Source organism: Fonsecaea pedrosoi (genome assembly GCF_000835455.1).
Source record: "Fonsecaea pedrosoi CBS 271.37 unplaced genomic scaffold supercont1.5, whole genome shotgun sequence".
NCBI lineage: Eukaryota > Fungi > Ascomycota > Eurotiomycetes > Chaetothyriales > Herpotrichiellaceae > Fonsecaea > Fonsecaea pedrosoi.
The window spans coordinates 1,602,236-1,627,283 of NW_013550611.1; the positions used below are offsets into that span (position 1 = coordinate 1,602,236).

Genomic DNA, 25,048 nt, shown 5'->3' on the forward strand with positions numbered 1-25,048 from the left:
ATTGACTATTATTTACTACTCGACTATACGCTTTGCGGTGCCCTTGTTCCCATGCAGGCGTGGAACGTGAGAGAGACTCTCCATTCGTACCTTTCGTCTTCTCTTTCCCAAGACCATTTGTTTTGTTTTCCAGTTAGCGAGAGTATCAAGTAAAGAAAGACTCGAGTTCCCAAATATCAACGACTCAAAGAGAAGGGAAAAAAACAACAGAGGTATAGAGAGACCAGAACGAACAACAAGAAAGAAAAAGGGGGACTTTTTTTGCTCACTCTCCCGCGCCCACAAACCATGAAAGCCATCCAGATCAACCAGTACGTCAAGACGTACTCGGAGCTGCGCGCCCTGGAAGTGCCGGCGCCGACGCCCAAAGCAGACCAAGTCCTGGTGACCATCACGCACAGCGCCCTAAACCACGTCGACCTGCTGTACTGCCGGGGCGCGCACCAGAACAACCACATCGGCCTGGTCAAGCCGCCGTTCGTGCTGGGACTCGAGTTCGCGGGCGTCGTGGCATCGGCGCCGCCGGCGTGCGGGTTCAAGGCCGGCGACCTGGTTTGGGGCGCTTCCGTCGGTGGGTTCGCCGAGCAGATTGCCGTGCCGCCGTCGGCGCTGCAGCACTTGCCCAAGGGGTGGACGCTGCGCGATGCCGCGGGCGTGGGCGCCGCCACCGTGCCCGTCAGCTATGGCGCGCTGGTGCGGACCGCGCAGGTGCAGCCCGGGCAGACCGTTCTGGTTCACGCCGCGGCGGGCGGGCTGGGCGTGACGGCCGTGCAGATCGCACACGCGCTCGGCGCGAAGGTCATCGGCACCGTGGGCAGCGAGGAGAAAGCCGCCGTCGTGCGCGGCCTCGGCGTGCTGGGTGTCGTCAGATACGACCAGGACGGGTGGGAAAAGGAGGTGCTCAAGCTCACGGGCAATGTGGGCGTCGATTCCGTCTACGACACCGTCGGCCTAGTCGGGAAGAGCATCCGATGTCTCAAGTTTGGCGGGAACATCGTCGTGGCCGGATTCGCGGGTCTGGGCGGGAAGATGGAAACGCTGGCCATGAATCGCGTCTTGCTCAAGGGTGTCAGGCTATTGGGATATGTGAGTCTCGCTCTCTGCTCTTTCTATCCCTATGCCTTCTCCTTATCCCTGTTCTCTTTGATCCCTTTGTGAAAACAACAGCGATGCTGCAAATAGTGAAGTTGGGAAATAATAACTGACTGACTGTGTGTGCCACTGCAGAGATTCGGCGAAACCGGACGAAGAAACCCAGCAGAGAACCAAGAGGTGTGGAGAGGACTGAATGAGATGCTTCAGCGCGGCCAGATCAAGCCCGTCATCTACGGGACATACTCGGGCCTAGAGAGCGTGCCGGGGGCTCTGGACGACCTCGCGGCTCGAAAAGTCTGGGGGAAAGCCATTGTCGAGATCCAGACGACGCCGCCGCCACCACCACCCAGGTCACAGACACACGCCAAATTATGAGAACCCTCCCTCCCTTCTTTTTGTGAAATTTCCTCTGCGAAAACCCTTCTTCTTTTGTCTCTTGTCTTGTCTTTGTCTCACTCTAAAATCAATTCATGACCAAACCTCCATCGACCACCATCTGTTGACCCGTCACCGCACCAGCCCAGGGGCTGGCGAAGAACAAGACCGCCCCGGCGAGATCCTCGGGCGTGGTGACCTTTCTCAGCGGCGTGACGGCCTTGATGTGATCAAACACCTCCCTGGGGGTGCTCGCGCTGGCGTCCGTGACCTGCAACAGCCCGCCCGAAACCATGTTGACGGTGACGCCTCTTGGGCCGAGGTCGGCGGCGCACGTCCTAGTGAACGCCAGCAACGCCCCTTTCGCCGCCGTGTAGTCGTGGTACGGCACCACGGGGTTCTGGAACAGGTTGGACCCGACGTTGACGATGCGGCCGGAGCCGAGCTTCTCGAACCCAGCGAGAGCCGCTTGCGTCGTGTTTAAGCTTCCGCGGAGGAACCCTTGCAGCTGCGTGTCGAAGTTGGACCACGTCAGATCCGCGACCTTGGGCCTCGCGTCGCCGTTGAAGGCAAAGTCGCCGACCATGGCGTTGTTGACGACCGTGGCTATCGGCTTCCCAAAGTGTCGTTCCGCAGCTGCGAACAGTGCCTGGACCTCGTCGGCGTTGGTGACATCTGCCCGGAAGAACAGGACACGGTCCTCTGTAGACCCGAACTCCTTCGTGAGCGCCGCGATGCGGTTCTCGGCCGTGTGGAAATAGTTGACCACGACTTTTGCGCCTTCGTTGCGGAATGCTTTGGCAATCGCTAGACCCACCCCACGAGACGAGCCTACAACAACCCCTTTCTTTTAGTCGCTGAGTAAATGTATATATAGCCTCTGTTTGGCGAGGATAAAACAAGAGAGGAGAGGCACCACTTGTTTCGTTTTGTCGTCGTCAGGACTAGCGAGATCTTCGGTCCTTGCAAGCAGTTTGAACTGCCGGCGAGGTTCTTTTTTTCTTTGACTTACCCGTAACAAGGACAATCTGATCGGCTAGCTTCATGGTTGTTGTTGTTTTTTTTTTTCTAGGGCGGAGGTGCTCGTATCACCGTTCCTCGATACTTTCGTGAGACGTGAGGCTTTTGATGCCTGATCTCTGAGTATGCTGTTTAATTTCAGTCGATTGAAAGATATAAAGTATAAAGGTACAAGAGGTACCAAGGGTAGAAAAAGTGGATGGAAGGGTATGTGGTCTGACTCGACTCAAAACAAACCCCGCGGTCCTTGGGCAAAGGGCTTTTTTTGGTCACGACATCGCACAAAGGCGGATTCGCTCCGATTTACCTCAAGCCCATGCATGGGACACGGATATTGCTCTTATTATCATATGCTCTTATAGTCTCAAAAGAGGCAACTCGAAGTTCTTTACGGGTATAGACAGAGCCCTTTGACCTGCCAGGATGGAATGGTGTTCTTTTTCAGATTATACGAGAAAACTGGCTGGATGCCAGATCTTTCTGCTTCCGAGACTTTTGAGCCCTCTGGAATAGGAATGGTCTCGTCTCACAGGTCTCACCATCTATCAAGTCCTCCAGGATGAAAATTTGAAAGACGGGTGTTTGAGAGTTGTAAAATTGGGCAGGGCAACAATATACTCCTGCCATAGGAAATACTTGTCGAGTAATTGAGCTCCTTGACCTGGGTGGGGAGGACAACGAAGAGCAATGGCATCAATCAATCTGACAACCACTCTGCTTCACTCTAGGTAATCAGGCCTCAACTCAAAATGAGTGTCCTTTGTAACTTTCTCAAAGTCCCCATCCTCGTAGAAGTTGGCACGGACCTCAACCATGTCGTGACCCCCTGCCTTCATGAAGAAGTTTTGCTGTGACAAAGGTAGATGGCATCGCATCGTGTAATTCGGGTAGTGTGGGCTCTGTTCAACGGTGATACCACGTTAGCAAGCGGTTGATAATGACCAGCCATGTACCACCAACGTCCTGCTGCTACGAACCTGATACCCGAGGCCGATCATGATTCTATGCCTGTCTGTCCCATTTGGCATCCCGGCATGCCATAACCTAAGATCGCGTATCATGATGTCGCCTGCTGAGCACTCTGGCTGCAGCGGTGGCCGGATCGCCATACGTGCTTCTTTGGCCTCTTCCGTGATGGCGGGAAGCGGTTCGCCCAAGCGGCCGTACTCGACAACCTCCTCCGGTTTGGTGGCGATGATCTGCTCGTGGGAAGTGGCGTGGGCGTGCGAGCCGAGCCAGAATTCCGTGGCCCCGTTTTCGACAGTGAAGTCGCACAGCGGGATGTTCGCGATGAAGTAGTACGGATACTGTGGGTGGGCGAACGAGCAGTCCTTGTGCGCTGGTTGGCGCATGCCCGACGTGTCCGACAGCGCAACGTTCGACGTTAGCCAGTTCCATATGGGTTTATGGCCGAGGTAGCTGGATTGACGCAATCAGTCGCCTGAAGGACCGGCCACCACGGAGGGGAGCAAGAGTCAAAAATCGGAGAGCAGACTGACGCGTTCGCAAGTTGCAGGAGGAACGGGTTAAAGTAGACATCGTCAAAGAGATATGACGAGTCCTTGACGGGCGGGCGTTGAAGGAAATTTGCTGTATGAAGACGTCCTGCATGTCAACGACTAGCTTCCAGATTCTCAGTCCGGAGGGCATGTACGTACACTTGACGCAGTGATTATACAACTGGTCCGGATCTGCTCTCTTTCGGTCCGCGTCCTCGCACATTTTCTCATTCACGGCTGCAATATGCGCCGGGTCAATCACGCCTTTGAGTACGACCAGACCGTCTTGGTGCATTGCCTCGAGTGCTCGCTGCAGCGTGGCTCGTGCATACTTGCCATTGCGCCGTTCGTCGGGTGACAGAGTGACAACCTGAACCTCGTCTTTCTGTAAGGTGGCAATCATCGTGCTGCGCGGTCGGGTCGTCTTTTGAGGGGATAAACACGAGTCAAAAATGGAATCCCCGACCTCAAGGCTCTCAGAAGATACAAGGAGAATCAAACACTTCTTGCACGCTCCATGTCGATGACGAACAGCGCCCCAAGATATCCTGTCCCGGGACTTCTTGGCTTCACGGCATGAACTTGATAAGGCGCGCCTCCGACGCCGAATACTTGGTCAAAGCCTCATCCGTCGGCGTCTGAGAGGACATGTCCGGCTGTCCGAACTGCCGGATAGGTGTTTTGCGTTGACTGCATGGATCGAAACGGGCCTTATCGCTTGAGGGGCGCAACGAGTGGCGCTTATCGTAAGGGATCGTCGTCCAGATCGAAAGTTCAAAAGGAGGTTGGCCCTGGACATCACGCACGTGATAGACAAATAGAGCGGCAACTTAGCATCGAATCGGGGATTAGCGTCACACTTTTGTCAAAGGATATATTCTACAAACCCCAAATTTGGGGGAAAATTCGTCCCTGGAACGGGTTGAAATTTATCTGCCAATTGCTCCGCTGGCGCAATGGTAGCGCGCCAGACTTCTATTGTTGAAATCTGGAGGGTACGTCTATTCTCTCCACCACCGCGCTTCCTCATCAAAAATTCTAATATGTTGCTCTTAGCTGTGTGTTCGAGTCCCACGCGGAGTGTATCCTTTTTTGCCACCCCATAGTTTTTTTTCCAGCAGTGCGTCAAAAGAGACCTTCCAGGAGGTTCTTGGAGTGGAATTTCTGACAAGATCTGTGAGTTTTTGGCCAAACAGATACTGCGCTATTACTTAGGAGTGGTAAGCAAGCAACAAGATTATGGATTATCTGTCTTGAATCCTGGACACACCTCAAACCTCATAAATCATACCTCCACATTCCCACGATAAAATCCGTTGTGATGAAATCCATCCGTGGTCGTCTCTCCTGGCTCAATCACTCGTAATGTTGCACTTGTTTTGCGCACGAAACATTGTCCAGTCCTTGACCTCAAGCAGTCACCAGAATAAGCAGCACTCTTCGTCTCCCGTCTTTGTTGGGACTTGAGGGTTATCGTCCGAAGAGATATTCCCTGTTAACCTTCCAGGAGTTCTTGATTTCTGACGGTGCAAAGGCCACAATCCACCTTCAAAAAGGTACGGAGCTCGATTCGGGCAGGTGAGGATCAATGGAAGACGGGAAGTCTGAAGTCTGCCTTGATAACCTCTGTAAAATGTTTCAATGTCAGCTGACAAACGATCCACCATTTCGGTAGCCTGCCTACAAAGGTCGGCCTGGGCTCGTCTCGGAATCTAGGTTGCTGGAAGCGATCAACTGCGAAAAGGTGGTGGTTTCTGCCCGTTATAGGTTGGAAGTGAGCAATGGACAACTTCGGCGTCAAACACCGAAACAGAATCTCATCGTTTCCTCTCAGACTGGATTGTTCTTTCTCAACCCAAGTTGCAGACACGTCATCAAACCCTTGGTTTCGGTAGAGATGGCTGTGTGAAAACTCGCTCGGAGAACAAGTCCATATAATGCACCACCCATCCAACTACGCGGGCTGCTCATCGTCGTCAAAAATCTGGAAGGTGTTGTTGAGAATGGTCTCCACGACCTTCGCCTGCCATCCTGCGTCGGCTATATCAGGGCCGCCAGACATATTCCCATTCACGCCGCCCTGCTGCCCCATCAATGTGGGAGCGAACACGATGGCTAGGTTACTGTTGGTCATCTTGTTCCTAGCACTGTGCTGTGCAACTTTGTGGAGATGGATTGTCAGTACTCGGAGAGTGGCATAGTTGGGGTCAGGCAGAGCATTGACAAGCGCATGGATCGAATCTCTGCGCACGATTTCGTCTTCAATTCTTGCGGCTTGGATAAACTCTCGGTACTGTGCGGCCGTGAGTAATGGATCTGGCAGATCGCGAAGGAATTGTTTGAGGAGTGTGGTCACGGCAGCAATATCATCGTGGAAAGCCGCCGGGTTGCGAAGATCGACTGCGTTGGCATCTAAACGTTGGTTAGCTAGTGTTCTAATACTCGAGGTCAGTGATCTTACCATGATCGAACTGCTGTCGTAACTCCATAATGAAATTCGTGGATCCAGAAGTTCTGTAGATGCCTTCGACTTCTAATCCAAATAACTCGACGGCTTGAGTGCATTGCATGACAATCATCGGTACAGCGGATCCGTCTCGTTGGAAGAGCTCGTCCAAGGATACCCCGAAGACTGGTCGGATAGGTGGCCCTGGCCTCGGAGCCGCCTGAACTCTGGAGGGAAGTGTGTTCGCGCCACCAGGAGGAGCTGGACGAGGTGCGCCGTTCTGAGGTCCTGGCCCAGGGGCTCCACGACCGGCTCCTTGAGGACCATTTTGTGGAGGCTGGCCTCGACCTTGTGGTGGTTGACCGCGACCGACGGCTCCCGGAGGTGCTCCTCGACCCATTCCATTCGGAGGAGGCTGCCCGCGTCCCACAGCACCTTGTGGTGGCTGACCTCGACCAGCACCGTTTGGCGGCGCCTGGCCTCTTCCTACTGGACCTGGCGCTGGTTGACCAGGGCCAGGTGCGCCTTGGGGCGGTTGTCCTCTGCCCATTGCGCCTGGTGGTGCCTGACCTGGGTTGGCTCCAGCCTGAGGTGGTTGTCCCCGTCCAACTGCGCCCGGTGGTGCTTGGCCTGTATTGGCTCCGGCCTGGGGTGGCTGTCCCCGTCCTACTGCTCCCGGTGGTGCTTGCCCACGACCCATGCCTTGTGGCGGTTGTCCTCGCCCCATGCCTTGCGGCGGTTGTCCTCGACCTTGTGGTGGCTGTCCACGACCCATCCCTTGCTGGGGTGGGCTGCCTTGACCTTGAGGGCCCATTTGGCCGGGTTGGCCGTTCTGCTGAGTTCCTGGAGCCTGTTGCTGACCAGGAGGTTGCCCTTGGGACACGGTCCGGACATGACCGGGTCCTACACCAGGAGCTTGGCTTGCGACGACGGTTCCAGTCTGGGCCACGGGTCCAGGTGGCTGATTGCCGGCGGCAGGATTCTGGGGAGGCTGTTGCGGACCAGGTGGTCTTTGAACAGCACCTTGAGCACCTGGGGGCGCTCCCATCTGTTGCCGTTGCTGTGGAGCCGTTTGTCCAGGTACCAGACTTGGCGGATGGTATTGCGACTGAGAGCCATCATCGTAATACTCCTCGCCTGGGTAAGGAGTGACTCCTGAAACTTGCCTTCCGTGACCAGGGGCATAGGGATCTTCGTTGGAATATTGATCGGTAAATCCAGGCTGCTGTTGTTTTGGCGAGAGGGAGGGATGTTGTTCGAATCTGATGTCGTTTGGTCTCATCGGAACTTGGTTGCTAAATCCAAGGACGAAATCGATCAAGTCTTTCTCATTATTGACTCCTGAAGCCAACTCGCGTAGACTCTTGGTGCCTTGACCCGGGATTGGCGATGGCCCTTTGACGGGCGCAATGCATAGTCCGAATCCCACAAGCAGCTTCTCACTGAGGTCAGCGAATTTCTGCACATGCAGACTCAGGCCCGCGTCAGTCTCCCTGATGAGTTCCGAGAGGGCATTGGTCGTTTGCGGTCTGAGAGTGCTGAGTAACTCATTTCGCTGACTCGAGGCGGCTTCAACTTTGGCGGAATAATCAGCGTCGGCAGCTTCGAGTTTGTGTCGCAACTCTTCTTCCAGCTGAGCAGCGGATCGCTTGAGACCGAACTTGCCAGACTGCCGTTCCCCGGTCCTGGCGCGGTCGTACTGCTCCGCCAGCGAGTTGTATCGGTGTTTGGCCTTCTCCATGGCCGCTTCTGCGTCGGCCACCCGTTTTTCAGCATTCATGCCTGTCTGCTTCCAGTGTTTCCGCGCTCTTTCGGAATTGGATGCCAGCTCGTGCAGTTCCTCCGACATGCCATATAGCGTCGCGACATATTGTAAGGCATGGTCCGCCATTCGCTCGTGAATGCTGGTCATCTCCTTGAAATTCTGAGCAAACGTCCCTTGTCTGCTATCAGGTCTTCCTATCGACTCGGACGTGTTCCGGCTCAGTCTCTTCAGACCCTGCGCATGTTTGTCCTCCAAAATTGATCTTTCTTTCAGGAAGGCCGCAAAGTCCTAACACCACGGTCAGCAAAGCCGCATGGCAGTGTCGACGGTTAGGGAGACGGTACTTTGGTGGAGCTGATGCTTTGTTTCAATCGGTTCAATAACGTGCTCAGTCCGATCTGGAGGGGTTGGTCAACCGCAAGCCACAACGGAAACTCTTGACTCGCGCTTACATCTGAAGAGAGAACCTGTTGCACTCTTTCTCGGGACGCAGGGTCCACATCTGATCCAGCACCCTCCGCCGCAGGAATCGGAGGGAGAGGCTGCCCATTATCTTGGGGGACATTGGGTGCTCGAGCGCCCATGGCACCATTCATGGGCGCACCTGGCTGAACGGCAGCAGCCATGTCTGACAGCCTGGTGGGTAGCCAGGTTCAACGGGAATCGGAGGACGCGGGGAGTAGCTGCAAGCAATGGAAGGAGGGACGACATACAGCAGCTCTCAAGGCTCGAGTCAGCTGCTTTGGAGGATGAACGAGAAAAGAGAATGAAGGTTGGGGGAATCCTGCACAGTTCTGTTTGGAATGATGTGACGAATTCGAGCCTTGGGGTTCCTTGATCTAAGAATCTCCTTGTGCTCTGTCCCGGCACGCGCAGGGTTCCAGGAAACGGGCCGTCAAAAAGCCAACAACCCCAATAACTCGTACTCGTTACATACTACGATCGACCGAGGCCCCATCCTGTGAAGCTTAGACAGACCCCCCTTCGGCGTCCTAGAGGCGTCATCCTGGTTAGGCTGCGCCTCCCTCCGCCACAGGCATTGCCGTGGGCATCTGGCCATCCCCCCCACCCTCACGCCCCAAGCTCTTCGCTTGATACGCGTATTTGCCTTCTATCGCCCGCGGGCAATCCCTATTTTCCGTACCAAGATCGTCATCACAGGATTTAGAGGGTGCCTCCCGTGGATACTGTGCATGTACCGAGTACCTACATGTCCTTGAATTTCCCTAGCCTGACAGGGGCCAAAAGCTGGCGCCCAAGGTGTATTATTGGCATCAGCGCGCACCATAAGCTGACATACGCATATCTACTGCCTACTGCCTACGTACCAGCGCCAACAACCCGCTGCAAATACTTGTATCGAGGTATAATACTGACTGGTGCGCATTGTGGAGCGCGTCTATGCACTTTCATACCAGTAGAATATGATTACTACCGACCACTACAATCTCCCCTTCCGCCTGTCCTCACCGAGCTTAAGCACAGGCTTGAGGTTTTCCGGCTGTACACGATCCCAAAGACTCCCTAGTCCCAGTTTCTGGCCTCGAGCGTCTTCCTTTCGAAAGAACTCTTCTGCCGATCTGATCCTGGCGGGGTGGATCTCGTCTAGGAGCTTGTAATCGCGACGAATGACACCCTCGTTGCGCCCGGAATACTTCCACATATTGAAGAAACCAGTGAAGTTCTGCTTGAAGGTCATAAAGGCCGGATCGTTGGGGTCCGAATTGTACCCTGCCCCACTGTTGGCAGCCGCCGCCACGTTGCCAGTCGCCCAATAAGTGTCCAGATCGGTGTCAATGTATCGAGCCGGGTGACCGGTGACCTTCTCAAACGCTTTCGCCAGGTCGGCGTAGTGGATGTGATCGATGGCAACTTCGAGATCCATGCCGTTGGATCTCTCCGGATGGTCAAACAGCCAGCGAGCGTAGTACTCGCAGTCGTCCAGCGCGACGTGAACCACAGCCCCGTCTCCAATGGGGCATCGCCACGTCACAACACCGTCCTCGACCTTGGGCGTGAAGATGGTATGTTTGGCGATGCTCATTTCGATATAGGGTCCAGTGGTAAAGACGGCGACACCCATGCGGTGGTGGTTGTCCTTGTTCTGGGTGAGGATCCATTCTCCGACCCGGCCTTTGCCATCATAGTGTCCGGTCCGAAATTTGGGGTCGTACTGGCTCTTCTTGTAGACGTAGTCGAGGTTCCCATAGACATAGAACTTGATCCCCTCTTCGAGAGCCAGCTCATACGATCTGATTGCCCAGTAGATCTCCGTCTTCTCGCCGCAGTTGAACCCGTCAATGTTGACAAAAGCTCCGTCACAGCCTCGGAACAATTTGCGAAGGTCCCCTTCGTTGGCGAAAGAGCCTTCCATCAACTCCACATTCCCCAATGCAACCAGCTCCTTGGCCCGTCGAGAATTGACGTCCCGCGTCATGATCCGACACCGGTACTTTTTGTCCTTGACCAGACCGCGCACGACGGGGATGCCTTGGGCACCAGTGCCGCCGATCACGGCGATGTAGGATGTTTGGTGGTGAGCAGACATTGTGTTGCAGATGTACGTAGACGCGATGCAGAGCAGGAAAGATACAGGTGAAGAAAAGACCTACCTGTATCATAACTAGAGCAATTTCAACGTCTTAAGAAGTCCATAATTAGGATTCTTCATTGATTAGTCTTCCAACACGTTTTAGCGTTTCCTCCACCTCTCATCGATGTGTTTACTAAACTCGACTCTGATGGGGTTGTACGAGACCCGTAGGACGCCAATTTGCAGGAAATCGGGAGTTGCTTTAAATATATGGTGTGCAGCTGAAGGTATCGCTGTGGCTTCTGGTCGCATGATGGACAGCTGAGGGAAGTCTGTAGATGCTTCAAAGGTAACATGATGAAGACCAATAATATCTTCCAGGGGAAGTACAGGCATGACATGTCACGGTGGGAACCGTCACGCTTGGCGGCTTGTCTTAGGTACCGAGGCACGAGGCTTTGACTATTCCTTCGTATAGGGCTCGACTGAATTTCTCAAGGTCACGACCACTCATCTTTCCAAGGGAAGAGGTCGTGAAGAAACTAATCATAACGACTATACGCGGCTCTTCTAATACATCTCCACCCATCGCGTACTTTCGATCGGGATTATGGGAACTGAAGCATCCACTCGGTCACCAAAGGGGACCATTCCGGCTGCGGGAACCGAAAACGTTCTCGACTCAGCCACCAGCTCCACGCTTTCTTGTTGCAGCAATGGGAGTTTGGAAGTCGTCATTAGCGTCTTGTCGATGCTCATGGTCCATCTATCTACAAGTACGAATGGTGCCATGGCCGCCACTTGGTGATTTGCCTCACACGACCGCCAGAGCACGCTTCCTCGACCACTTCGTACGATGGGGGGATGTGTGGGCTGTTACAGAAGCATTGAAGTGGCGCCACGTCGGGGGTTATCAATGGCACAATCACCTCTAGGCAGGACCTGAACTATCCGTTCACTCAACTTCCAGAACCCTCTCAAAGTCCAGGGGCTCCTCTCCACGGCTCGTTCGCCATCTGTTCGTGGACAGCTGAACATTGATCGCTCCTTTGAGCAGCCAGGGCCATTTGCGCGCAAACGACTCTGTCACTTCCCATCCGGTCGAATCCCACGGTTCTGCCCACACAATCAATCCGTTCTTTTGCTGAGTGTCGAGGTCGCCCAAGCCCGTGTAGTTACCATCCCCAACCATGTCGAGACACAGCTGAAGGTCGTCAATGTTATCTTCCCCGTATCGGAGGATGTTGTCTCTGATTTGCGGATCCGGAAAGATGTCCCACATCGGATGGTGTGCCATGGTCTTTTGCAGCTCCGTCGGCTGCAGTGAGGGTGGCAAGTGCCGTATGTTGGAGGTGGCACTCGGTGACAGGGGTAGGAACGGGGAGGGGTAGTCGTCGAGGTACATCAGGTTCAGGTCAAGGCCCAGCAAATGGGTGTTTGAGATGAATGCCCGGTACACGTTGTAGTAGACCAGGGAGATCAGGTGGTCGGACGGAAGCGGATACATCCATGCGTTTTCCTGATCCTTCAACAACTTCTCCCCTATATCCTTGACTATGGCTAGCCGGTTTTCCAGCAGCACTTCGTACCATCGCTGACAGGAGTTCTTACTCCGGATGGACACAAATGGCGACCGATCTGTCGGGCCGGTCGACTGAAGGGCGGTGATCCATTCAAGGTGATTGACCCTCTTGTTCCTCAAGGCCAACAGGTCGTTGAGATCGGCTCGCTCTGCCAGTGGAACCTCTTTGGGCCTTGGAGCTTGAGAGGAGCTAGTGCTCGCCGAGGCGTCCTCCGCAGACTTCTTCAGCGCGGCCTTGCGTCGTCCTATTCGACAGGTCAGCGGTCTACATTGAGACGGGGAATGCCAGCACGCGCTCGGACGCGGGGGACGGGACAGATCCCAAACTTACTCGCCGCCCGCTGGTTCAATCGGTTCTGAAGTTTACGACGAGTGACAGGGTCCGTGATCCCAGACCATTCCTCATCCAACGACTGCACATCAGGGTGCAGTTTCAATTCGGCATGCAGACCTTGTGGAAGTGGCATGGCCTCTCTCTCTCTCTCTCTCTCTCCCTTCTTGATTCTGCTATCTTTGAAGGGTAATATCCTGCACTCGTTTCAAGGTTTGGGAAGACGATGCTAATGCGTTGCAGCCGGGACGGAGCCCCCGTTTTTATCTGCAGCTCGCTGACATGAAGACCAATGCCCCAGACTGCAAGGGACAGCGGTGGTTGCTCAGGTCTAGGTTGATGCCAGGCAGCCAGCAAAAAGCACACAGATTGTCAAATGTGGTGTGTCAGCATTCGACGAAGTGCGTGGAATATGTGATTGGACGGTTCAGATCCACCTCATGCAGGTCGCTGACAGGTGGGACCTCGGATTCTCCCTAAAAGCCAATTAGAATGACGAACGGATCGGATCAACGTGTTTCCAACATTCCCTACATATGGAGAGCAATGTCAGCAGCGAGGCTGGACTCCTAAGAGATGCTTCTTGTTCATTCAATTTCACCCACATACGTCACCGAGGACACTCCTTTCGCGAAGAATTTACTGGGAAATGTGCGCAAATCTGCTTGAGGGCGGAATGAGCCCATGCAGACCGGAATGGAAACGACGTATAAATACAACCGGGCTTCGGGACGTCCAGAAGGATGGACCGCAATTCACTCCTGGCGCAAACAACTACAACAATAACACAAAGCACCATCTAGAAAAAAAAAAGCGGCATTGACAGACGCTCATCATATATCAACTCCTCACATCTAAACCAATCTCGGATCTCCAGCTATGTCCCCGAAGCTCAACTGGACGCCAGACTCTCTCCCGTCGCTGGAAGGACGCACGTATGTGGTCACGGGAGGGAACGCCGGGATAGGGAGCTGGACGGTGCACCACTTGGCTCTGCGCGGGGCGACCGTGTACCTGACGTCGCGATCGGCCGAGAGAGGAGCGGCTGCGATCTCGTCGATAGCAGCAGCCATCAACAAGACGCACCCCGAGGTGGAGGCAGGCGATGTCGCGGGGCGGATCCACCTGGTGGTGATGGACCTGATGTCGCTGCGGTCGGTGGTCGCCGGGGCGAGACGCATCCGCGCCGAATGCACGCGGCTGCACGGCGTAGTCAACTCGGCGGGCATCATGGCCACGCCGTACCTGCTCAGCGAGGACGGCTACGAGTCGCAGTGGCAGACCAACTACCTTGCGCACTGGCTCCTGACGTGGCACCTGCTGCCGCTGCTGGAGTCCACGGCTCGAGCGTCACCGGAGGGTTCCGTCCGCGTCGTCAACGTCAGTTCGATGGGCCACGCCGCGACGTTCAAGGAAGGGATCCGCTTCGCCGACACGGGGCTCAAAGACGCCTTCACATTCCGGCGCTACGCCCAGAGCAAGCTGGCCAATATCCTCCACGCCAACGCCTTGCATGCTCGATATAACAACAACAACAACAACAACAACAACAACAACAACACCGGTGACAACGCAGCCACCTCACCGCCAGCACGCATCTGGTCCCTCTCCCTTCACCCCGGCAACATCGACACGCAACTCAACTCGCGCGCGTGGGGCGGCTCGGCCCTGACGCCCATCCTGCGCTGCATGGGCGCCTACATCACTCCCGAGCAAGGCAGCTACAACTCGCTGTGGGCCGTCGCGGGCAGCGCCGGCGTCCAAGTCACCCGCGCCATGTCGGGACACTACTTTGTGCCTGTGGGCGAGCAGAAGACGCCGAGCAAACAGGCGCAGGACCCTGAGGGGGCGCTGGCGCGGAGGCTGTGGGACTGGACCGAGCGGGAGATGAGGGCTAAGGGGTTCTTGGATGCTATTTGATCTGGTTCATCCATTTCCGTGGATGGATTGATGGATGGAATGGCAGAGACGTATGTGCTGTTCGACAAAGCGATGAAGAAATGGGCATGGCAGAAAGAGGAAGGGGAAGAGGAAGACGAACGGAGAGCCACCAAGAAGATTATGCTTTGGATGGCGCAGTATGGACTTTTGAGGGCACGGAGAAGTAAGAGTATCATTGACGAACGACTACGACACATTCCAGCGGGCGGATAGTTTGATTTCTTTCATGCTGAGAAAAGAATAATTGTAATATATCGTTGAGATCATGGTACCTGGGTAGATAGGTAGGTAGGTACCTCGTATACACCATGCAAAACGCCCTCGGACCTAATTTCGTTTCCCGTTGTATATATCCTTCGAACTTCCTTCAGAGACTTCCCGTTGTTCCATTCATATCCTTCCCATATTAAAACATAATGGAGACATCACATCCCAGTTTTGAGATGCCAGATGTATGGCCACTCGCAGAGATCTTTCTCTCAAGCAGCAACATACGGCTTCTCAGGGGGACGTCTATCTTGAGCGTCCCCCATTTTCAGTCCACATGCACAGCATCACCCAGTCAGAAGGACTTGGTAATTTCGTAATCCTGGTTATTTCAGCACGAGAACCTCGCGCTTCCATTGCCGATGACTGCAACCTCGACCTTTCTCCCCTGGGTAGCCCCTCTGTACCCATACAATTCACGGCTGCTCTCTCTTCGGACCTCCAGCCCAGATCCGCTGGCGCCGATGCTCCCGTGTCCGTGGGCCGCAAGATGAACCATACCCTCCCACTGAGGCGGGTACGAGACGACTGCACTCCCACTACCACGAACCGTGTGGCTCGCTTCGATGGCACGAATCGCTTCGGTCGAGCCCAAGTCCGGGACAATCTTGATGTGCTGGCTACCATGGTTAGAGGTAGTAGTGATGTTCGATTGCGGATCCATCTCAGAGACACCGACTGTAAATATGGTGACCGAGATAGAACCCGCATTAGTGGAAACGGAAGTAGATCCTCCGTTGCCATGCACCAAGTTGCCGTTGACACTGCCAGCGGTGGTAGAAATCTCCGTCACCAGTGTCCTCGATTTCGCGACGTCCGAGACGTAGGGTTTCTTGAAGAAACCACCTCCAGAAGTCATTTTCACATTGACACTGCCTGCTGTCGTGGAAAGACGAAGCACTGCTGGTTTATCTCCAGGCTGAACTTCGACGGTAACCGTAATGCTACCTGCTGTGGTGGAAAGATCGAGCAGATCATAGAGCTGGTAGGTGCCGGTGATCGAGCGGAAGGTCTCGCGTTCACGATGTTCACGCTTCGGCGGTGGCCATGGTGTCTGCGAGGGTTGTGAGCCAAAGCTCGGAAGCTGATACCGTCCGTCCTGTGCAATGAAGAAACGTATTAGCAGCAGTCCAAAAATCCAGACATTAGTCGCCAAAGGGGAACTGATTGGAAAGAAAAGGTCCAAGTACATTCTTGAGCGACCGACATAAGCCCGGAATCATAAGCCATAGGCAGGCAATAAGTGCAAGGAAGATAAAGCATAGCCTTTTGCATCGGCGGGCTCGATGTTTGTGGCGATCACATTGCCGCATAGCCTGCCGGCGCCCGCGGCAGCCTCGTCCTTTACCATGGCCCCGGAACCATAGCCGGGCCCGTTGTGGGTGATGTTGTAGGAAAACAGGCAGGCCCTCGAAGTCTGTATCTTCTTCTTGCTCGCGACAATCGTGGCTGTGATGACGATTATGCGAGTCGGATTCCGATGCCAATGAACCCTCCTCTTCATCATTGCTTTGAGATGGGCATGGGCATGATTGCGGATTGGAAGAAGAGGACGCTGTAGCAGGAGCGCTTACTGGCTCAGGAACTGAAGAGGGGGTCGATCTTGCAGCAACAGGGGACGCAGGTGCTGCAGGCGATTGAGACCCAACTTGAGTGCTGGCAGAAGGAGTGTAGATTGGAGGTGGATCCGAGGGATCCTCGTCCGACGAAAGGTGCGAATACCTGGTATCCCTCACTTCATCACCATCTACTGTTGAAGCTTCTGGGGTTCTGTTGGTGGCGGGAGTACCGCCTGTGAAGTTGTCAGCCCATGAGCCTTGAGACCCAAGTCGTTGAGCCTCCGCTGCAGCGGATCGGGACTTGTCTGCGTCCCCTCCTTGGTGGTAGGATGTAGGAGACTGCCTGATGCTGTCGTCAGGGTCGTCTTGGAATGTCTCGTAGTTGCGAGAGGGGTTCTTTTTGCGGATAGTCATGGCGGGAAACTCTGAATGCTGGCTGGATAACTGATGCAAGAAGCGGGGAATCGACTCAGCGCATTGAGTCTGGAGATGGAACCTTCAGAGAAGGGTGTTTTGAGCGTGAAGGAATAAGAGAAAACAGTCAGAAGGCCGTTAGTCTGATATCAGAATTACCTTGTACCATCATCCACCCCTCCGTGGACTTGCCATGGGGTGATTGTAAGGTGTGTTTCGGTTGTCGCCGCAGGCAGACACCAAAGAAACCTGGAACGGCGCCCAGCTGCCGCGCCCCCTCTTGTCCATCAGGTACCGCATGCTCCCCAAAATGGTTACCGACTTCCTGCAAGTCGTTGGGCGGCGGGGGAGGAGATGGGCATTGATAGGTCCCAAGGGCCTAAGCTTGTGGTGTTCTTGGTGCTGTTTGGGTGGCTCCCGTTCCCACAGGGCAGGTTAAGGCCCCCAGCCGATGCCTGGAGCTCCCCACTAACGTCATATGCCACCGATATCGTATTCGTACTGACAGTTAACTTCGCTAATTCGCTGGACTGTGATGGAGGGTTATACCTACTCTTTAAGCATCGAGTTCAAAGGAGCTGAAACCCAACACAAAAGTCCAAAATGACCAGATGCAAGCGACGGTGTATTCACGACGAGCCCCAAGGTGGATTTATCCTTCCCGAAGGATAAGGGATATTAACTCATGTACTACATCGATCGAGCAACCAAACCTCAAGGCTGAGCTTTCATTATCCAACAACGATACTAGTGGGGGATATCTGCATTTGAATGAATGTACAGTTCCAAGATCCGATCTGAACTCCCTCGCTGATGCATTTGGAACTCGACTCGCTAATCTCGCTCAATCGATCTTCGCTGATAACTCTCAAGTTTCACTGACCGAAGCATATCCAACACTGTGCAGAGAGCTTTTGGACGAAATCACAACATGCACGCTCGTCAAATCAATCGATGTCTCTCTTTCACAGTCGACATTCCCGTCTTCCTCTGCCAGCGAAGACTGGCAATCTATCAACTTTGGTTTACCAATCGTCCAGGCTCTAGATAAACCCAAGGTTCTCTAGAATCGCCTTCGCTTCGTTCATCGGCAGTCCAGCGACGCCCAGGGCACGCACTTGCGTTCCCCTCCTCAATCGCTGAAGACCAACAGCAACTTTCCAGCCCTCGGATTGGGACAAGATGAAGACGTATTTCTTGCCTTCTTGATCGCGTATACTCGCGCGAAGGACGTGGAGACCGGAGAGTTCGCAGCTCTGTGTGAGTGAAGAGTCAGTAAAGGTTGAGGTGGTTGACCTGGTGGTCGCGGTAACAGGAGTCGACGAAGAGGAAAGTGGGACACCACTTGGACATCGAGATCGGGTTCCTTTCTTGCACCCGCTTTCGCAAACGTCCAATATCTTACTGAGAAAAACGACAGATTCATTCTGCGAAGGCGACGGAGAGTCCCTCCTCAAGTCGACGCTGAAACCGAAACCAAGGGGAAATTTCCGTTTAGGGGAACCCGTGACCATGCCTTTAGGGGAAAGAAAATGGGGACACCATACCTCTGCCAGCTTCATCGTCCAAGCCTTGACATCCCACTCACGTTGCGGCACTCCTCGTACGTCGTCGTCGATGAATAGGCCTTCGGTTGTGATACGCAAGATCAATCCGTCGGTGACATTACCTTGTCCAGATATCAGTTGGGAAATTGGGGTTCGCATAAATGCATTGTTGAAGGAGAAGACACCCTTGATGATGATCTTATCAGGGTCTTTGGTCGAATACGGTCCGCGCATCGAGGGAGGTGGCGTGGTTTTGGCGGTGCTCTCTGACGGGGCGTAAGATGACTCGGAGTACATCGAAGCTGCAGAATTGGCCTTGTGCGTTCGTTTGGGTCGGTCATATGGTCTGAATGAGTATGCGTCATCGTCTCGTTCCGTGGTCGCGGTCGGCATGGGTGGACGCTTGGGAGGACTTCGAGCAGACTGCTCCCTTTTCGCCTTTTCAGCAGCAGCAGCTTCAGCGGCAGCGGCAGCTTTTGCGACCGCCTCCTTCTCCTCACGCTCTTTCTTCTCCCTGCGTTCGCGTTCAAGTCTCTCAAGCAGTTCCTTTTCTCTCAGCTTCAGTCGCTCCCTTTCTAGCTGATCTTTCTGTCTCTGGAGCTCCTTCTCGAGCTCTTCTTTCTCCCTCTGACGGTCCTTTTCTAGTTGTTCCTGCCTCTGTCGTTCCTTCTCCAGCTCGTCTTTCTGTTTCTGCCTTTCCTTCTCCAATTCCTCCCTGCGCTTTTTCAGTTCCTCGGCCCGTTTGCGCTCCTCTTCTCTTTTCCTTGTCTCTTCTCGCGCTTTCTCCCAGCTTGACTTAGCGCTGGTGGTATTGGCTTTGGTATTGGCTTGGGGGGGTGGCCTCTGCCATGATGATTGTGGAGGAGGGCTGCTCGTGCCATGATTAGGCGGAGGGGGAGGATGAGGCTGAGGGGGAGGAGGGGGAGCGGATTGAGCACTCGGTTGAGGCCCTGGTTGCGTGTAAGATCCAGTGTTGCCGTAACCATTATGGCCTGGACCACTTGGACCACCTGAACTCGTATTAGACCCTCCACGATTAAATCCAGTGTAATTTTGCCATTCACTTTGGGTCTTGCCAAATGCCCACGCTACAATCGCGACACCACAGATGAGCGTGAAAACGCCAGTCCCGCCACTGTTGATGGTGCTCACTAGCCATTCTTTGACAACGGGTACGGCGGTGTAGTAGATGAAGAAGGAGGCTGCGGTACACAAGGCTCCAGCCAAAAAGGAGTTGCGGTGTGTCTGCAGCGAAGGGAGGTAGAGGAAGCCCGAGCCCGAGGAATGTGGAGGGATGACAAAAATGTCGTATTTTCCATCAGGGAGACCTCCAGACCTGCCACCGCTTTGTGGATTTGTGCCATGCGGCGGTGGCGGCGGCGGAGGGGGCTCCATGAGAGCAGAGCCCTCTGATGATTCGAATTTTTGTCTACCTTTCCAAGCACAATTGCGTCGTCCGTGGTAACTGTGCTAGGGCCTTCTTTTTCATATTAACAGCTGGACTGCGCGGGCTGCAGTTCCAGTGACGGGGGAACGGGATCGAGGTGTGGTGAGAGACCGAAGAGGCGCCGATGCGTGAGAAAACAGGCTCGTTATTGACGGTATCGTTACTGTCAAGACTCGGGAGGAGTGACAGTTGAGGGTGGTTAAAAACGAATCAGAGATTTGACGTGTTGGAGTAGAATGGTAGGTGTGAGAAAGAGTCTGGAAGAAAAGTACGATAGGAGGCAGCAGTACGGAAACAGAGCAGTGACTGGCCCTGGCACTGGATGTGATTTGACTTTGGGCCCTCGAGAAGACTCGACAGGGCCAGGGAAGTTTGCACAAGGTGGACTGGTCGAGGTGTGATGGCGCTAAGACGGGAGGGAAGGCCCTCGAGGGTGTCGGGGTCAACTTTCCGGCGGGCACCCAGGATCCTGGAGTATAAGCCAAAGGGGAGGTGGTCCAATTAATCGGTGGTGGACGGGAGGGGAAGAAAGAGATTGATGTGGCAATCAATCGGGGAATTTCTCTCCTTTGTCTGAGAGGAGGGCTTCTTTTTTTTTCAATGGAGGGGATGAGATCTGTGAAACAGCGCAGGACTACCAGAAGGTGGGTAGAGGGTGGTGAGGCAGGGCGCAGGAACAGGAATCCCAGAGATGCAGCGAGCAACTTTTTAATCACTCTGGGACCATGTAACCTGCTTGCCCACCATTTTTTCCACTCCCCATCAAAGAGGCGCCTACTGCACACTACGAGACACGGAGCACAAGCATGAGCACGCGCACGAGATAAATATGGATTTCTACTCGCATGCACGTTCAACACCTCGCACTGTCCGAAGCCCCAGAGGGGGATTTTCAAAACAACAAAGTCGACCGATATCCAATGGAACTGAAGGTCAGCAGCGGTATGATGTTGGGGCCTGCACTCGAATTTTGCTAACTGGGCAAATCAGGGTTGCAGCTCGAGTGTCCAAGGCGGTGATAGGCAGATTTTCCTGCAGAAATCAACGCGCCTCTCCCCAAGTCCGAGGCCTACCTTCCACCAGGCATCCAAGACAGCATCCTTCGCTTAGCCATCATCAGCAATGAACGACGGTGTTGGTCACGGACGCATGCGAGAGGACCACGTTGGACGTTGGGTCAGGCGGTGTGTTCGTCTGATGGAGATTTCCCGGGTGACGAGAACAAGTTGGCTACGCGAAGATGTGATGCGCGATTACAAGACTTTGAAGCGAGTGATAAACAATGCGGCCCGTTTGAGGGTTGACGGGGGAACAACAACGCGGGCTTGAAGCTAACCGATCGCTAACACGACCCAGCACCGGGGGCCAACGGCTCTTGCAGGCAGCCTAATCCCTGCTTCCCTGCCTAATCACATCTCAGTCACCGCCTAGTGCGCCCCCTAGAAGCCGCCCAGCGGAAAGTTTGAGCTCCTCCCGCCAGGCTCACCCAACCACTCGTCGCCTAAAACCTCCGAGCGGTTCCCTCGTGGTCGACGTTCCTCCATGCACCATGCATGATGACTTCATCTCGAATTCGATCCAAGATCGCTGTGTCCCAGGCATCGGTCAAAATGTGATCTGAAACTTTTCCCTTACCCGCCCACCGAAATAATAAAACAATAACGGACTCGGCGCTATCATCACCGCAAGGAATCCGAAGCAGCTGATCCCCCATCCATAGCCTAGCTTTTCAAACAGAAGCGGCGCAAACAGGGGGACTATACCGCCTACCAGACTCCGGAATACAGACCCTCCTGCAATGGCTGAGGCGGCGTACGTCGAGAAGGAATCGATGTAATAATTCTGAACGGCATTGAAGACCACCACTTGACCCACCCCGTAGAAATATGTCGCCGCAATGCTCGCAAGCCAGTGAGCACGGAATTGGACAGTCCATGCGAACCAGAAGAGACTCACAGGGATCAGAACGCTGCCGATATTTGCGAGTGGCAAGCGGTACTCAGGGAGCGGCTTCCCACCATGCTTCTCTGTCAGTCTGTTGAAGACGGTGTCGATGCGAGGAACGAGGAACCGGACCGAGGTCAGGAATCCCAGTCCTGGTCCTAGATACAAGAGGCCAATTTGCTCTGAGCTGAAACTGTAGGGTTGTTGCGAGTAGATGCTCTGCATGTTGGTGTAGATGCTATACGTGGTGCCAAAGATCAGGGCTTGGTACATGCTCATGATCAGCACCATCGGCTGGACGAAAATAACGAATGGCCGTTTCATGCTCTCCTGGAGCTTCTGGGAGAGTGGTCGCTCGTCCTCGCCATCGAAGTAGTACTTCGTCTTCTTCCCCAGACCTTGAGAATCTTGTTGGGCCAGATCGGCTTTGCGACGACCTAGGAGGACCGGTGCGTACGTTTCTTTGAGGAAGAAGTAACCAATTGCGGTATTGATGGCACAGACGATGGTGAGAATCTGTAACGAGACCACCTATTAGCCCCTGTGCTGTTCGACTTCTTGTTCATTCTCCAATCTTACCCAATATATCCATCTCCATCCCAAGCGACTGACAATGACGCCTCCAAACAGAGGCCCAAGTGTCGGGCCTAGGGGTTGCTGTCAGCGACCTCCACTGACATCAGAGAGTGATGCTTGTATAGTCACCTAGAAGGGGTCCGAGCAGGTACCAGCCAAAGATGCCCGCTCGTTCAGACGGATCATACATGTCCGATATCGTCCCGCCTCCGTTGGCTATCCCGACACCTGCAACACCCTCATCAGTACCGAGTACACTTCTGTTCTCGCATTTCCCACAGCCTTCAACGCTGCTAGTGCTGCTCGCGATGGTTACTCACTGCCGAAGAAGCCCGACACGGTGCGCATGGCAATGAGCGTGTGTATGTTTGGGCTCAACGCCGACGCCGCCTGGAGGAGGGTAAAGATGGCGAAACAGAAGATATACAGGGCCCTGCGGCCAAAGTCCTCGGACAGGGGCGCCCAGACCAGAGGGCCCAGGCCGAGGGTGATGACGAACCCCGTCGTCGTGGCGATGACGCTCTGCTCGCTCGTATCCAGATCTTTGGCGATCTGGCTGATGCCCGGGGTGAACATGGACGAGGCCAGCGGGCTCAGCACGGCCATCAGCGAGATGATGCCTACGTTGAGGAGCTTCTTCCTCCCGTTCCAGGCTTTGGGGTTCTCTCCGTCGTCCACGCCGAACTGGATCCGGTGCGTCTCCTGGCTGTGTTGGCTGCTGCTGCTGCTGGCGCTGTCGACGTCCCCGTCATGGGGACCAAGGAGTGGTTGTCGTTCCTCGTCATCTTCGTGATCGCGAGGGGGGAGGGGAGGCATCTGTTCCTGTCTCGAGGGGCGGTGGCATTAGAGATACGTACCAGGGGTAACAATTGGCTCTGACGAATTTTCTGGACTTTTAACGAGAAACCAAGATATGAATGAACGTTGCAGGCATGGTGTCATGTCAGGGTTTTCCGTTGTTCCAGGAGAAATAGACTTCTCGATGGCATATGGCAGATCTGTGATCTGTCCGTCACCTGCATCGATGACGCCTACTCGGTACAGGTTCGGGGGCCCTGGCCATCCATCATCCAAACGGACATCGAATCCGCTCGCCTCTCGGTGCTCGCTATCACCACTTGTAGATACGAGTACCTCGTACCTAGGTAGCTCGGTAGGTATCACCGAAGAACGAGATGCATCTTGATCCCCACAAAAATCCCCACCACAAAGAAAACATGCCCATCTATGCCCAAGATCGAAACTTCTGATGGGTTTATTATTTCATATCCGAACAACTACCCGGCGACCAAAATTCCCATTGCCCGCGCAACCTATCCAAAAGACACCGAAGGCTTCTTCGGACAAGCTGGCCAAAGTCCACTGGAATCAATGGGCTCACTCTGTGCTGGAGTGGATGTGTGATCCACATCTTCTGCTGACAAGCAGTTTTCTGGGCTGGGTGTCTATATACATGCCTCGTACATATATACAATATCTACATTTCCTCGAGCTATGAGGCATAAAAGAAGGTCATATGAGGGAGGTTGCTGAATACTTTTTGGAGATTTGAGAATACACGGGTTGAATCGAAGCTGGGTGATTATACATTCGTCGGGCGCTGTGCCCGCTCGCTGGGAAATGTCGCTGCCGCAAAGATTGTTTCTCGTGGCCATGGACACCTCTGCTTGGGTAGCTTCTGGGTAGGGCAAATTTGGCACTGTATGGATCTTCGGGATCGTTGTGATTCGGCCTGTGTCTTTTCTCGTTTCCTAGCGCCAGGAAACATCCTGTCGCAGTGTTGCGGGTGAGGATGTGAGGCAGCGCTTCGTTGTTGCCCGCAGATTTGGTCGAGCTCTCACAAGTCTTGTCCAATATGATCTTGTGGTAATGCTTTTTCCGTCTATGTCTGATCACCTCTCCTGGCCTCGTTCATTCGTCTGCGAAGGTCGTGGTCCTTTCGCTTCCTTGCGCGCCAGCACGGTCGCCATCCACTCTTCAAACTCCTCCTCAGCTTCCTTCTCCGACTTGCCCGTCCCGTCAACGCCCAGCCCACCTCTTATCTTCCTGCGCGCCTCTGCCAGACTGTTGATGTCGAAATACCACATAGCCCCTCCAGTGACCATCATCGACAGACTGAGGACATTGATCGTCGCGATGTTCAATGCTTCGACTGCTTCCATGGCACCGTTGACCTTTTTCGCTTGTTCCGCCTGGTGTGCCGGGGCATTGGCGTAGAAAGCCGGATTGGAGGCCAGCCGTTTTCGCGCAAGGCTTCTTCGAGTGACGAGGAGGGAGAAGGCGAAAAATACGGCGCCAGCACCAAAAATGAGTTTGTTTCTGTTCAAACGTTCGGTTTGTGTCTGCTGCGGCGTCACGGGTTTGGCTGCTTCAATGGCGGGTTCGGCCGGCTTCACAGGTTCTTCGAGGACGCGCTTCCCGGGAGCTGCAGGCTGGCCAGCTGCTGAAGGCACTGGGTTCTTTGACGATGTGAACCATGATGTAAACCACGACATTCTGGCAGGTTTGTGGCTGAATATTCGTGATGAGGGGAGTCTTGAACCGTTGCCAACCACAAAAAAATTACAGTGGAGGGCGGAAGGTCAAGCAAGGCACATGCGCAGTCTAGGAAGTCGATCACGTGAGAGAATTTTGGACCCCAAATGCATCGCACTCGTAGTTGCAGGTGGGAAGGAGACAGGCTATTGGCTCAGCATCGAAGAGACCC

The 25,048-nt window shown here is 54.3% G+C and overlaps 11 protein-coding genes and 1 non-coding gene across 12 annotated transcripts; 3 read left to right on the plus strand and 9 right to left on the minus strand.

Moving 5' to 3' along the window:
- Window positions 1-288: 288 nt before the first annotated feature.
- On the plus strand, window positions 289-1,470 carry Z517_08053 (uncharacterized protein; the record flags this gene model as incomplete). The annotated part of the gene is made up of 2 exons (XM_013426574.1): window positions 289-1,086; window positions 1,228-1,470. 2 exons carry the CDS (start codon window positions 289-291, stop codon window positions 1,468-1,470), a joined length of 1,041 nt encoding a protein of 346 aa, XP_013282028.1.
- An 88-nt stretch (window positions 1,471-1,558) lies between these two features.
- Z517_08054 (uncharacterized protein) lies at window positions 1,559-2,516 on the minus strand (the record flags this gene model as incomplete). The annotated part of the gene is made up of 2 exons (XM_013426575.1): window positions 1,559-2,313; window positions 2,483-2,516. 2 exons carry the CDS (start codon window positions 2,514-2,516, stop codon window positions 1,559-1,561), a joined length of 789 nt encoding a protein of 262 aa, XP_013282029.1.
- A 693-nt stretch (window positions 2,517-3,209) lies between these two features.
- Z517_08055 (uncharacterized protein) lies at window positions 3,210-4,392 on the minus strand (the record flags this gene model as incomplete). The annotated part of the gene is made up of 4 exons (XM_013426576.1): window positions 3,210-3,389; window positions 3,468-3,909; window positions 3,990-4,080; window positions 4,149-4,392. The coding sequence occupies 4 exons, from the start codon at window positions 4,390-4,392 to the stop codon at window positions 3,210-3,212; spliced, it is 957 nt and encodes a 318-aa protein (XP_013282030.1).
- Window positions 4,393-4,931: 539 nt separating this feature from the next.
- Window positions 4,932-5,072, plus strand: Z517_08056. Its single transcript has one exon. It is a non-coding gene; the product is annotated as a tRNA-Arg (tRNA).
- Window positions 5,073-5,943: 871 nt separating this feature from the next.
- On the minus strand, window positions 5,944-8,826 carry Z517_08057 (uncharacterized protein; the record flags this gene model as incomplete). The annotated part of the gene is made up of 4 exons (XM_013426577.1): window positions 5,944-6,401; window positions 6,451-8,488; window positions 8,545-8,598; window positions 8,653-8,826. The coding sequence occupies 4 exons, from the start codon at window positions 8,824-8,826 to the stop codon at window positions 5,944-5,946; spliced, it is 2,724 nt and encodes a 907-aa protein (XP_013282031.1).
- Window positions 8,827-9,641: 815 nt separating this feature from the next.
- Z517_08058 (uncharacterized protein) lies at window positions 9,642-10,748 on the minus strand (the record flags this gene model as incomplete). The annotated part of the gene is made up of 1 exon (XM_013426578.1): window positions 9,642-10,748. The coding sequence occupies one exon, from the start codon at window positions 10,746-10,748 to the stop codon at window positions 9,642-9,644; it is 1,107 nt and encodes a 368-aa protein (XP_013282032.1).
- A 940-nt stretch (window positions 10,749-11,688) lies between these two features.
- On the minus strand, window positions 11,689-12,782 carry Z517_08059 (uncharacterized protein; the record flags this gene model as incomplete). The annotated part of the gene is made up of 2 exons (XM_013426579.1): window positions 11,689-12,560; window positions 12,647-12,782. The coding sequence occupies 2 exons, from the start codon at window positions 12,780-12,782 to the stop codon at window positions 11,689-11,691; spliced, it is 1,008 nt and encodes a 335-aa protein (XP_013282033.1).
- Window positions 12,783-13,525: 743 nt separating this feature from the next.
- Z517_08060 (uncharacterized protein) lies at window positions 13,526-14,566 on the plus strand (the record flags this gene model as incomplete). Its single annotated transcript, XM_013426580.1, has 1 exon — window positions 13,526-14,566. One exon carries the CDS (start codon window positions 13,526-13,528, stop codon window positions 14,564-14,566), a length of 1,041 nt encoding a protein of 346 aa, XP_013282034.1.
- Window positions 14,567-15,185: 619 nt separating this feature from the next.
- On the minus strand, window positions 15,186-16,827 carry Z517_08061 (uncharacterized protein; the record flags this gene model as incomplete). Its single annotated transcript, XM_013426581.1, has 2 exons — window positions 15,186-15,953; window positions 16,045-16,827. The coding sequence occupies 2 exons, from the start codon at window positions 16,825-16,827 to the stop codon at window positions 15,186-15,188; spliced, it is 1,551 nt and encodes a 516-aa protein (XP_013282035.1).
- A 1,043-nt stretch (window positions 16,828-17,870) lies between these two features.
- Z517_08062 (uncharacterized protein) lies at window positions 17,871-19,769 on the minus strand (the record flags this gene model as incomplete). Its single annotated transcript, XM_013426582.1, has 1 exon — window positions 17,871-19,769. One exon carries the CDS (start codon window positions 19,767-19,769, stop codon window positions 17,871-17,873), a length of 1,899 nt encoding a protein of 632 aa, XP_013282036.1.
- A 1,657-nt stretch (window positions 19,770-21,426) lies between these two features.
- Window positions 21,427-23,157, minus strand: Z517_08063 (uncharacterized protein; the record flags this gene model as incomplete). Its single annotated transcript, XM_013426583.1, has 4 exons — window positions 21,427-22,281; window positions 22,345-22,412; window positions 22,471-22,569; window positions 22,662-23,157. 4 exons carry the CDS (start codon window positions 23,155-23,157, stop codon window positions 21,427-21,429), a joined length of 1,518 nt encoding a protein of 505 aa, XP_013282037.1.
- Window positions 23,158-24,233: 1,076 nt separating this feature from the next.
- Window positions 24,234-24,836, minus strand: Z517_08064 (uncharacterized protein; the record flags this gene model as incomplete). Its single annotated transcript, XM_013426584.1, has 1 exon — window positions 24,234-24,836. The coding sequence occupies one exon, from the start codon at window positions 24,834-24,836 to the stop codon at window positions 24,234-24,236; it is 603 nt and encodes a 200-aa protein (XP_013282038.1).
- Window positions 24,837-25,048: the final 212 nt, after the last annotated feature.